At 48.2% G+C, this 12,515-nt stretch overlaps 1 protein-coding gene across 1 annotated transcript in view; it reads right to left on the reverse strand.

The window, feature by feature from the left end:
- The window catches only part of COL23A1 (collagen type XXIII alpha 1 chain), a 276,836-nt gene that overhangs the window by 41,470 nt on the left and 222,851 nt on the right, over positions 1 to 12,515 (reverse strand). Inside the window, exon 3 of the mRNA XM_045185726.3 lies at positions 10,137 to 10,181. Within this exon, the coding sequence (XP_045041661.1) occupies positions 10,137 to 10,181 (45 nt within the window). The remainder of the gene's footprint in view (positions 1 to 10,136; positions 10,182 to 12,515) is intronic.

Raw genomic sequence — 12,515 nt, forward strand, 5'->3', positions numbered from 1 at the left:
TCAGCTGGGCCGATGGGGCTGCACAGGGTTTCCCAACTGCGCCTTGAGGTTCGGAGGGCACATGAGTGGCTTGTTGACAGGTAAGCAGAGGTGTGTGCAGGTTCTGGGGCCCCACCATGCCCACCTTGAGCTCTTAGCCCCTCCTGGGATGATTGATGTCCAATGGGCAAGCAAACCGGGAAGAGTATTGTCCACAGCCTGGCAGGTGCCCAGCTGCACACCAGGGGGGAAGGGCTGGCCTCAGTGCCTGTGGCTACGGGGGTCCTCCTCCCACCCCTGGGGATCGCAGCCCACCCCTGCTCCTCTGTGTTGGACTGGGCTCCTGACTCCCACCCCACCTGCTCCCTGCTCTGCCCAGCAGGCCCTGGCTCTCACCCAGCCCTCTGCCTCCCCGCATTCAGCCACCGCAGGCTGAAGCCCTGGCTTCTGACCCTTGAAAACCCAAACAGACCTGGAGGAGGAGCTGCAACCATGCTTCTCCAGGGGTTTCCCCAGTGTAGCCGAGCGAGCCAAGGGTTTGCAGGGAGGTGAAATGAGGCTTGGAGGTTGGCACATTCGGAGCCCATAATGAGTTAGTGAGGCAGGCACTTGGCACAGGCCTCAGCCCTGGCTTTAATTAGACCAGTTCCACCAGGGAGTGTCCCGGCCTCTCTGGGCTGCCGCGAGGACTGAGCCAGACGCTGTGCACGCGTTCGGGCCCCAGGACAGTGACGCGGACGCATGCCGAGAGATGGCAGTCGCTAGGCGATTTCGTCGTTGTGCAAGCATCGAACAGTGTACTTGCATTAAATATAAAGGGATTAAACACTTCCACAAATATTGTTGTGTTACTGGACAACACAACAGTTAGGGTCGTTGGTATTAATCTCTCTTTAAAAGTTTGCTAGAATTAATCAGTAAAGCCATCTGATTCTGGGCTATTCTTTTTTCTTATGCTCACCCAAGGGCATATGAGAGAGAAGGGTGGAAGAGAAACATTGATTGACTGTCTTCCGTAGGCACCTCAACCCAGGACCGGACCTATGGCCTAGGCATGTGCCCTGACTGGGAATTGAACCCGTGACCCTTCAGTTTTTATGGGATGACGCTCCAACCAACTGAGTTATACCAGCCATGGCTGGAAAGATTTTTGATTACTGATTTTCTCTCTACTTGTTGTCAGTATATTCCTATCTTCTATTTCTTCTTGAGTCAGTTTAGGTGGTTGGGTCCTTCTGGGAATCTGTCCATTTCATGTGGGTAATATAATTTGTTGGCACGTGGCTCTTCATAGGTCGTCCTTTGTTAGTAATCCTCTTCTATTTGTAAGGTTGCTAGTGACATCCCTTCTTTTATTCCTGATTTTAGTAATTTCTGTGCACACTTTTTTCTTCTTATCAGTTCTAGGCAAACGTTTGTCAATTTTTGTCAATCGTGTCAAAGTACCACTTTTGGTCTGGTTGATTTTCTCTGCTGCTTTCTATTTTCTATTTCACCCCTTCCCTCTCTAATTTTATGATTTTCTTCCTTCTGCTTGCTTTGGTGTGAGTTTGCCCTTCTTTGGTAATATAGGTACTGGCAGCTATGCATTTCCCTCTAGACACGACTTCACCTACATTTTATACGTTTCGGTAGGTTGTGTTTTCATTTTCATTCCGATCAAAGTATTTTTGATCTCCCTGTGGTTTATTCTTTGAGTCGTTGGGTATTTAGAAGTTTAAAGTTTAATTTACCCATATTTGTGAATTATTCAAATTTCCTTGTTATTGATTTATAGTTTCTTTGTGATCAAAGGACATATTTTGTATGATTTCTATCCTTTTACATTTATTGAAGCTTACAGCTTAAGATATGGTCTATACTGAAGAATGTTCCGTATTCACTTGAAAGAATGGGTATTCTGCTGTTGTTGACTGGAATATTTTATAGATGTCTGTTTGGTCTAGTTGATTTCTACGTTGTTAATTTATTCTCTTTCTTCGGTTTTGTGTCTATTTGTTCTGTTCCTTATTGAAAGTGGGGAATGCAGGTCTGCAACCCTATTGCTAAGCTGTCTACTTCTCCCTCCAATGGTCAGTTTTGCTTCATGTGTCTTAGGGCTCTGCTGTAAGGTGCCTATAAATTTGTAATTTTTAAATATTATTTTATCATAAAATGTCTTTATTGTCTTAAAATCTATTTTGTCTGATGTCAGCATAGCCACTTTAGCTCTTCTATGGTTATTGTTTGCACGATTTATCTTTTCAGCATTTTATTTTCAACCCACTGCCTTTTAAATCTGGTTTGTCTCTTAGAGCATATTGTTGGATCATGTTTTTTTTTAAAATAACTAAAATTAAAAAAATTGTGTCAATACACACCTAACATAAAATTTATGACCTGAAATATTTTATTTATTTACTTTTAGAGAGAGGGGAAGGGAGGGAGAAAGAGGGAGAGAAACATCAATGTGTGGTTGCCTCTTGCACCCATCCTACTGGGGACCTGGCCCTCAACCCAGGCATGTGCCCTGACTGGGAATCGAACCGGTGACCCAATACCATAAATATTTTCCAATGTACAATTTAGTAGTGTTAAGCATATTTACATTATACTGTATTCAATTTCCAGAAATTTCCCATTTTGAAAAAACTGAAACTCTGTACCTATTGAACACTACCTCCCCCCCTTTCTCCCCTCAGTCCCCCGCAGCTGCCACCCTCCTTTCTGTTTGTAAGAGTGTGACTGCTCTAGCCACGCCAGTTGGTGAAGTGACACAGTATTTGTCTCTTGTGACTGGCTTGCTTCACTGAGCATAATGTCCTCACGATTCACCGGTGTTACGGTGCGGGTCAGCGTTTCCTTTTAAGAATGAATAATGTCCCATTCTACGTAAATACCACATTTTGTTTTTCCATTCTCCTAGCCGTGAACACTTGGACTGCTGCTACCTTTTGGCTATTGTGAATGATATCGGTATAAAATCTGTGTTTGACACCTTGGATTCAATTCTTTTGGATCATATGCCCTGCCGTGGTGTTGCTGGATCACGTGATAATTCCATTTTCAATTTTTAAAATGATCCTCGCCCAAGGATACGCTTATTGATGTCGGAGTGAGAGGAAGGGAGAGAGAGAAAGAGAGGGAGAAACATCGATTGGTTGCCTCGCATATGCGCCCAGACAGGGGACCGAACTCCCAAGCTGTGCGTGTGCCCTGACTGGCGGCCAAACCCGCAACCTTTGCTGGTGCACGAGACAGCGCTGCAACCAACTGAGCCACCTGGCCAGAGCCCACTTTAAATGTTGCGAGGAACCACTATCCTACTTTCCAGACTGGCTGGACCTTTTTACGTTTTCATCAATTGTTTACAAGGATTCTGTTTTCTCCACGTCCTTGCCGACACCTGTTATTTTCTGATTTTTAAAAATAGTCGCCAACCTAAAGGGTGTAAGGGAATATTTATTTCACAGTGGTTTTGGTTTGCATTTCCCTAAGGATTAATGATGTTGAGTGTTTGTTGGATCACTTTTGATTAATTGATTGATTGATTGATTGATTCTGCCAATCTTTGACTTTGATTGAATTGTTTAATCATTTTATATTTAATGTAATTGCTTGTAAGGTAGGGTTTATGTGTTCCAATTTGCTATTTAATTTCTATATGTTTTACATCTTCTTTGTTCTGCTAAATCGACATTTTCTAGTGTACCATTTTCATTCTTTTTTTTTTAAATCTTATTTTTTTGGGTTGTTTTCTTAGTGGTTGTCCTGGGATTACAATTAACATCTTAATTTAAGATAATATGGTTTTGACTTTAAAACAATTTACGTTCACCTTTGTATGGGTACTTTGCTCCAGTACAGCCCTGTTTGTCATGCTCTACTTCTTAAATCACGACTAGCACATGAACATGGTTTTAGCATTATTGCTTTATTTGATTGTCTTTTAAATCAGGATAGAGAAAAATCACAAATAAAAATACATTTCTATTCTCTTTCATGTTTACCTATGTAGTTACCTTCACTGAAGCTCCTAATTTCTGTGCGAACTGAAACTGCCGTCCTGTGCCCTTTCATTTCAGACTGAAGAAATCCATGTACTATTTCTCGCAGGTCAGGTCTGACAGTGATGGATTCTCTCTGTTTTTGTTTATTTGGGCCTGACTTAATTTCTCCTTCATTTTCAAGGGTAGTTTTGCTGGCTATAGATTTTTTTGTTGACAGTGTTTTTTTCTTTTTTCACTTTAAATATATCATCCCACTGCCTTTTGGCTTCCATGGTTTCTGATGAGAAATTAATCTATAAATCTTACTGAAGATCCCTTTTCTATAACGAGTTATTATTGTTCTTTTGTTGCTTTCAAGATTTTCTTTCACTTTTTGCTCTTGGCAATGTGACTATAAAGTGCTTACCGTGTTTTCTGTATACAATGTGCGCCCATGTGTTTGGCCCAAACTTTCAGGAAAAATGTCGTTCATTTAAATTTTTTAAATTTAATCATTTATTTATTTATATTCAGAAACAAAACTGATTATCGTATTCCAGGGCATTATTTTGCATATGGATATCTTATTGTTTTCTAAAGTTACACTTTAAAAAAAAAATTTATTTATTTATTTTTAGACACAGGGGCAGCGAGGGACAAGGAGAGGGAGAGAAATATCAATGTGTGGTTGCCTCTCATGTGCTCCCTTCTGGGGACCCGGCCCGGAGCCCAGGCCTGTGCCTTAGACTGGGAATTGAACTGGGGACCCTTTGATTTGCAGGCGGACTCTCAGCCCACTGAACCATACCAGTCAGGGCTCTAGAGTTACACTTTCAATGCATAAGCACAAATAAAAGAATTAAAAGCATTTATATAGATACAAAATTAGTACTACCCATGTATAATGTGCATCTTTATTTTTTCCTCAAAAATCTGGACAAAAAAGTGTGCATTATAGACAGCAGTATATGGTAGGTGTGGAACTCTTTGACTTTATCCTATTTGGAGTTTGTTAAGCTTCTCTTATGTGTAGATGAAATGTTTTTCTTTAAATTTGGGGATGTTTTCAGGGAAGAATGATAGGAAATGAGGGAGGGTAGCTCGGGATGGTTGGCTGGCAAAAGCCACTTGGAGGAGGTCACATTTGTGCTGATTCTTCGATGACAAAAGAGAGCTGTGAGGGTGTGCAGTAAAGGGTTAATTCAACAGGCTTGGGCTGTCCAAACCCTGCACATGCCACAGGAAGGAATGGCCCTGGCCAGTGGCAGGGAGGTAACCCTGAAGTCCTTGAAATATGCTGCATAATAGGAAAGTCTTTGAGTACCTGGGGGCCACCGACCATACCAGATAGTTTATGCCAACCATGGGCATCATCGTGGGGGTTTTGAGTCGTGTTGTATCAGTTTGAGCTTTGGAGTGGCTGGGGACTGAATACGTAAGGTCAGCCATAGGGGCACTCAATAAAAACCCAGTACAGTAAGGCTCACGTGAGCTTCCCCGGTTGGCGAAACGTCACACACACTGCCACACACCTTTGCTGGGAGAATCGAGGCTCTCTGCTCCTCTTACCTTTGCTGACTTTCATCTGTAGCTTTTTGTTGTAGTAAATCATAACCACAAGCATAACAAATAAATTTGGGAAGGTTTCGGCCATTATTCTTTTATAAATTCTTCTGCTTCTTTCTCCCTCTCCTCCCCTTCTGGGGCCCATGGTATGTGTATGTGGGCACAATTCAGAGTGTCCTGCAGGTCTCTCGGCTCTGTCTGTTTTCCTCATTGTCTCGTCTTCCTTCCTTAGACCGAGCGATCTTGATCGACCCAGCTTCAGGTTTGCTGACTCTTTCTTCTGCCAAATGTTGTTGAGCCCCTCTAGTGAATTCTTCATCCAGTTATTGTACTTCAGAGTTACTACTGGTTTCTTTTTTTACACTTTCTCTCTCTCTATTGATACTCTCCCTTTTGTAGTACATACGTCTTGGCCTTTCCTTTAATTCTTTAGACATAATTCCCTTTAGTTTTTAAAATGTTTAAAATAGCAAATATAAGATCTTTGTCTAATTTTTCCATCTGGGCTTCCTCAGAGACAGTTTCTATTGATTGCTTCCCCCTGCCCCCATTTTTATTGCCATGCCTTCTCGTATCTTTCTGTGTCTCGTATTTTTTCTTGTTAAAAACTGGGCATTTATAGCAATGTGATGTGTCTACTGTGGAAATTAGATCCTGCTCCTACTTTTCAGGAGTTTTTGTTGTTGCTGTTTGTCGGCATTGTTGCTCGTGGTAAGCGGTTTTCCTGGACTAAGCTTCTGAAGTGTGCATTCTTTGTCATGTGCAACCTCTGACTTCTCTGCTTGGTCCACTTAATGATCAGCATAGACAGTGGTTCCTTTGAATGGCTTGATCCAGTAAGTCCCCCACTCCGTGCCAAGGGGCTCTTTGTGTGTGCTGGACCACAGCTCGGTGCTCTCTTTCCAGCTCTGCTTTGCCTTCATTGCCCGCTTGAGCAGAGCCTCAAGGTTAGCCAGAGGTGAGAGACAGGCTCTCTCAGGTCTTTCCTGGACATGTACACACAGTCCTTCCCCTGCATGTGCCTTCTAGATCCCCAGGAATATACTGGAAAGGGGCTTTGCAGGGCCCCTTTAGACATCTCACCACCTAGGTATTCAAGTTTTTGTGTCAGCTTCTTGTTTGCGCCCACTGCTGGTACCACTTCAGGCAGCTGTGATTTTAAACAATTGCCGCTGAGCATTTTTGGCAAGCGCTCTGGAGACAGTGCTTTCCCAATGAGCGAGCTCTACATCGGGCCGAATAAAGACAAGTCCTGGGTGCAAGCTTTTCCATGGAGCTTACAGACAGGTCAAACAGTGACAATTCTCTGAAAACGAGTATTTGGGGAGCTTCACCCTGCTGTTTGCCTCTTCCAGTGGCTGCTGCTTTTCACAGGTACTGTAGTTGCAAGGCTGACAGCTTTTAAGGGTTCCAGAGGCCTGAGAGGATGGGCAAGGTAGAATTTTATAAACACGGATGTTCTTAGCAAGACTTACAATTTTGTCTTGAATTAAGGGGTGGTTGCAAGTTCTTCATTAATTTCCACAGTTCTGACAAGGTCCATTTTTTCCTAGTGTTCCTGCTGCTTTCCTGAGGGAGCCGATTGTCGGAGTCCTTAACCCACCATTCCAGAAGCGCTTCTCCCGCTGAAGTTTAGAAAGGGTCTCCTGGGTCAGGGCGGATAGACAAACAAGCAAAGGAACCCCAGCACTGGGACGTGGGGGCTGTGAGATCTGCTGGGTGCCTCCGTGTGTCTCTGCACATCTAGTACAGGCATCTGCTAAGCAGCCTTTGTTTGCTGCATCGTTATTTCTTCCGCATTCTTAGCCTTTATCCTTCATTTGCCCACCAGGCCTTCCTTCTCTCTCCCTCTTCTCTGCCATCCCTTCCTTCCTGTCAACAAGCATTTATCGACCATCTCTTGAGGGCCTGTGGATCCGGACCCAGCTCCTCCTGTCCAAGGGCCTGTGCTTTGGTGGGGGAGAAAGACGCATTTGCAGAGAAGACCACCACGACCTGGCATGGGAAGTGCTGGGACAGAGGGAGGCATCTGGGGTTGGGGGAGCCAAGGAGAGCCAAGGGAGAGCCATGGATGTTCTTGGGGGAAAAGGAGGGTTCTAGAAGGAGGAAGAGTCTTGCTCAAGGTCCCTAGAAAGATGACCCCGGAAGTGCAAGAGCAGGGCCAGCCTTCCCCAGCTGAGAAACTGGCCCGTGGGGAGGTGAGACATTCATTCCATTATGAATGAGGCACACGAACACTGCAGGGCCGTGGAGGCATTTTCTGGAAGAAGGCTCCCTCTGAAGTTACAGAGGAACCCCCTACCCCACCACGCCCCCCAAGCAGGCTGGCACAGGGGTGTGCAGGGCTGTGGGAATAGCAGGAAGGCATCTCCACCAGACCCTGTTCCCACAGGCAAAGAGAGCCTTTCTCCCAGGGATGCAGGAAAACACCTGGTTTCACAAGGGAAGGCGCCAAAGCCAGGGCGCGCATGTGTGCAAAACTATCTAGAAATAAACACCGGGCCCAGCCAGAGCTAATCGGAGGGGAACGTCTGCTCTGGGCTGTTCACGCCATTCTTCCCTTGGAGCCTCAGTTTCCTTACCCGCTAACGGGGATAATAACATAGGCTTATCTTGCAGGGTTCTGTGGAGTTACATAAGATGAAGAACCTGAAAGGACTCCGCACACAGGGTCAGGGGCCCAGCGAATCCTTGTCTTTCTTTGGCTTCCGCATTGCTGTAAACTGGCGTCCTAATTCTAGTAGGTTGCTGAGTAACTTAAGTAATATTATACTTTGTCCTAAAAAAGAAAATCACTGCATATTCCTCATTTCCTCCCAGAATGGAAGTCAGGAGCTTACAGTGAAAGGCAGTAAGTGTTTTACAAGGGCCTGAAACAAGAACGGGGCGATGAAGTGCGGCCTGGGCAGGCCTGGGTATGTGGTGTGTTGTGTGTGGGGGGTGGTTACACACAGAACCTGGAGCGAAGGAAGCCACGGCACTTGACACGAAACGGCCTTCAGCGTCTGGACGTCAAAGTGCACAGAGAGCCCTGTCGGCACTTCCCAGCAGGGCACTGTGGTGAGTTTCTCTGGGGGCTTCTGTAGGGGGGAGACAATGTGAGCACGCAGCCCAGCAAGAGGCAGGAAGCCCACACCTGGCACCAGGGAGGAGAGTCTGAGGCTCAGAGAGAGCCCGCTCAGCTCACCTGGCCCAGTCGGCAGGGGGGGCGGGGTCTCGGTGGGGGGCTCCTCAGGCATCGCCACCACACCTTCTTTGTGAAGCTGCTCAGGGCTGGTGGGTGTGCATTCATTCATTCATTCACTGCTGTGCACTCACTCTCCCTGGGCCTGCCCTGTGCTGGGAGCTGAAGACTTGGGACTGAGACTGGCCTGAGGGTTTGGAGAGGGCTTTTTGGAGGAGATGCTTGAGCTAGACTGGCAGGACAAAGAACACTGAACGTGCGGTACGAGTTCAGGTGGAGGAGATGACATGGTGGCAGGGGTGGACAGGACTGTGGCGCAGAGGGGAGGGCCCCAGACACCCACAGTGAGACTGAGGGAGCTGTGGAGCCGAGGACCAAGAAGGGGGCGCGGGCTCACCCTGCTGAGGAGGACACTGCCCAGGACGCACCATGGGAGGGAGGGACCCAGGGCGATGCCCGGGTGTCTGCCTAGGGGGAAGGTGGCTAGATGTCTCCTCTCTGTGATGGGGAGCTGCAGGCTGTGGGGGGTGCTGCATCAGGGGGCCATGTCCAAACTCTGGACCCAGAGGAGGGGGCATCGTTAGTGTCCTGGGGCAGCATGGCCCCCAGGGTGAGAGAGAAGAGGGCCAAGGGCAGAGTCGTTTAAGAGGCAAGTGGGGTCCTATAGGGAAGGCAAAAAAGAAGGGGGTCAGAGACATGGGAGGAAACCCAGGCCAGAATGGAGCTGGGAATACGGGGTGGGGGTGGGGTGGCCAACAGGGAGGGTCAAAGAAGATGGCGATGGCAAAGCCTATGCTGGCTGGACCGCCAGGTGGTCAGTGGTACTTTGGCCAAGATGATGTCGATGGACTGACAGTGGAAAGAGACCGCAGGGGTTGGGGGAGCGGAAGGTGAGGCGGGAGAGCCGGGGGAGGGCTGGGCGTGTGGCGGCAGCGGAGGAAGCTTTCCTGTGCATGGCAGCAGGGGTGTGTGCACCGTGTGCACTTCAGGTGAGGTGACAATGGCAGGAGGGAAGGTGGCCGAAGTAGGCCAGTCTGCAGGTTGTACGGGAGGAAGGCAGAGGAGCCTCCTCCTGGCTCCTGGAAGGAGCGGTTTGGTCTGGGGAGGGATGGAGGCGCCCAGGAGAACCAGGGACCTTGGGCAGGTGGAGTCGCCATCCGTTCCCGCAGAGAGAGCAGGAGGCTGTTTCGGAGTGAGAGGCTAGGGACTGGCATGGCTGCAGTTGGTAATGAGATTCGGTGGGTGTCAAGGACACAAAGGGAACAGTCACTGGACCTGTGATGTCAAGAAGCCGAGACAAAGTGGCACTGGGCACTGTGGCCTCTGGGACTGGGGTCCTGAGTAGTGGGGTTCAGGGGGATTGGCGCATCCCACCACGTCCCTGGTCCAGGGTGGACTTCTAGGCCTAAGTTTGCAAACCAGGAAAACCTGGGACTCACCAGGATCGCCTCTTCTTCCAGGCTTGCCACGCCGTCCAGGGGGCCCTAGACAGGGAAACAAGGATAGACTCGCTGAGAAGGGAAGCCAGTGGGCTTGGGCACGGTGCACCAGCTGCTGCCCACCCCCACCCTCCACTGCATCCTGGCGGCAGCCTGCCCACCACCCTCCGCCCGGGGGAGAGGAACGAATTATGGGGAGAAACCGTCTCCTGCTCCGGCCTTCCGGTGCTGGCTGCATTCTCCCCACTTGCTCACTCATTCAGTTATTTATTTATCCGTTTATTTATTCATTCACAGTCCCTTTGCAACAAAAAAAAATTACTATCTGGAAATTCTTGTGACAGGAGGTTTGTAGCTGAGAAACTTCTGAGTGATGAGAAATCTAAGGCCGGGGGTGGGGCCAGCTCACCGAAGCCCTGACCGATGCTCGTTAACCTCCACTACAACGAAGCGACGGGGCAGCACAGCACAGAGACACCATCATGCATCTCAAATGCTCAACCTCCATCATAACAGGCATTTCCTACTGTCCTTCCCTCGCTTGCTGGAACCTTCAGCCCCTCCCAGCCCCTCCCCCTCTGCCCCCAGTTCAGGCAGACTTGTATACATTTCCTGGGATTTATTGCAGATAACGTGTACACCATGCAGATTCTTTCCAGCATCCAGCTCGCCATCCACATGGTTTGAACCTTTCTGAATTGACGATGGGACCATCCTGCCTCTGCCTTCTCTCCCTCCGCCCACATAGGTGCTGGGAGAGGGCTCTGGGTAGGGAAACGCTGACCAGTCTGCTGCCTCTGTCGGAGGTCCAGGCCCAGCACAGCCCGTTGGCCTGGGGGTGGAGGGTCTCTCCTGGTGCTTGCTGCAAATATCCTGCAGCCCCGTGGCCTTGCGTTTTCACTTTGCCGGCCTCCGGTTTCACTCCCTCTGGGCCCTAGTCTTCCTTTCTTTTCTCAGGTGCTGGGGGAGCGAAGATGCACGGCCTAGATTGCAGCTGAGCCGGCCCTTACACCTGTCTCTCCAGCCTCCTCACCCCAGGCGCAGCGGAGGGCGGGCGGGGCGCGAATCAGAACCAGTAGACGGACGGCCTGTGGCTGTATTACAAGGCACTACCCCTCCTGTAAAGGTCACCCCCCAAATTCCCGGAACAACCACCAAGGAGAGAGGGAGAGACAGCCTCTTTGTAATCAGGATGTGTGTGTGTTTTCGGTTTCCTCCCCCCCCTACTCCCCCCGTTTTTAAGCGGTGTTCACTGCGCCCCTGGCGTAGGGATTGGGGCAGGGCAGAAAGGCAAAAGCAGCCTCCTGACCTTTGTTCAGGGCGAGGCCTGGGTGGGGAGGAGGGGGCGTCTGGGAGAAAGAGACAGAGAGCGTGGCAGGCCGGGGCGAGGAGAAAGTGCGTTTCTGGCCATTCTCGGGGGCTTGAGATCAGGATGGCTGGACAAAACTAAAACATCAACACGCTGCTACTGGCACTCCTGAGTTTGTAATTCAAAAAAATTATTCTGGTCAGGAACACATAACATAAACTTTACCGTATTTAACCATTTTTAAGGACACAGTACTTTAGTGTTAACGTATGTCCAGTGTTGAGCAAATAGTTCTCTAGAACTTTTTCATCTTTCAAAACTGGAAACAACTCCCCCACCCCCCGGCCGTCTAGAAACCACCACCCTACTTTCTGCTTCTAGGACTTTGCGGGTTTTAGACAAGTGGAGTCCCGCGGTATCTGTCCTTTTGAGACTGGCTTATTTCACTTAGTAAAACGTCCTCAAAGTTCATCCGCGTTGTTGAAGCGACAATTTCCTTGTTTTTTAAGGCTGAATGACATTCCATTGTCCACATATATCACATATTCTGCATGCGTTCCTCCCATCGGGTGATGGACACCAAGTGTCCCCCACCCCTTGGCTATTTGCTGTGACGTGGGGGTGCAGGTGTCCCTACCCACGAGTGGGACTCCTGCATCATATAGTTTTATATTTATTTTTAATTTTTTGAGGCACCTCTCTACTGTTTTCTGTAGTGGTCACCCCATTTTACATTCCCACGGTCAGTGCACGAGGGCTTCAATTTCCCCGCATCATCGCCAGCATTTGCTATTTTGGGTTTTTTTTTTTTGATAGTGGCCACCCTAATGGGTGTGAGGTGGTGTCTCACTGTGGTTTTAATTTGCATTTCCTTAATAAATAGTGATATTGACCATCTTTTCGTATACCTGACGGCCATTTGTATGTCTCCTTTGGACAAGTGTCTACTCAACTCGTTTGCCCATTTTTAACGTGGATTGTTTGTCTTTGTTGTTGATGTTGAGTTGAAGGAACTCTTTATATATTCTGGGTGTTAGCCCCTTGTCAGCTGTGTGGCTCGCACACATTTT

Source organism: Desmodus rotundus, chromosome 10, assembly GCF_022682495.2.
Source record: "Desmodus rotundus isolate HL8 chromosome 10, HLdesRot8A.1, whole genome shotgun sequence".
Taxonomy (NCBI): domain Eukaryota; kingdom Metazoa; phylum Chordata; class Mammalia; order Chiroptera; family Phyllostomidae; genus Desmodus; species Desmodus rotundus.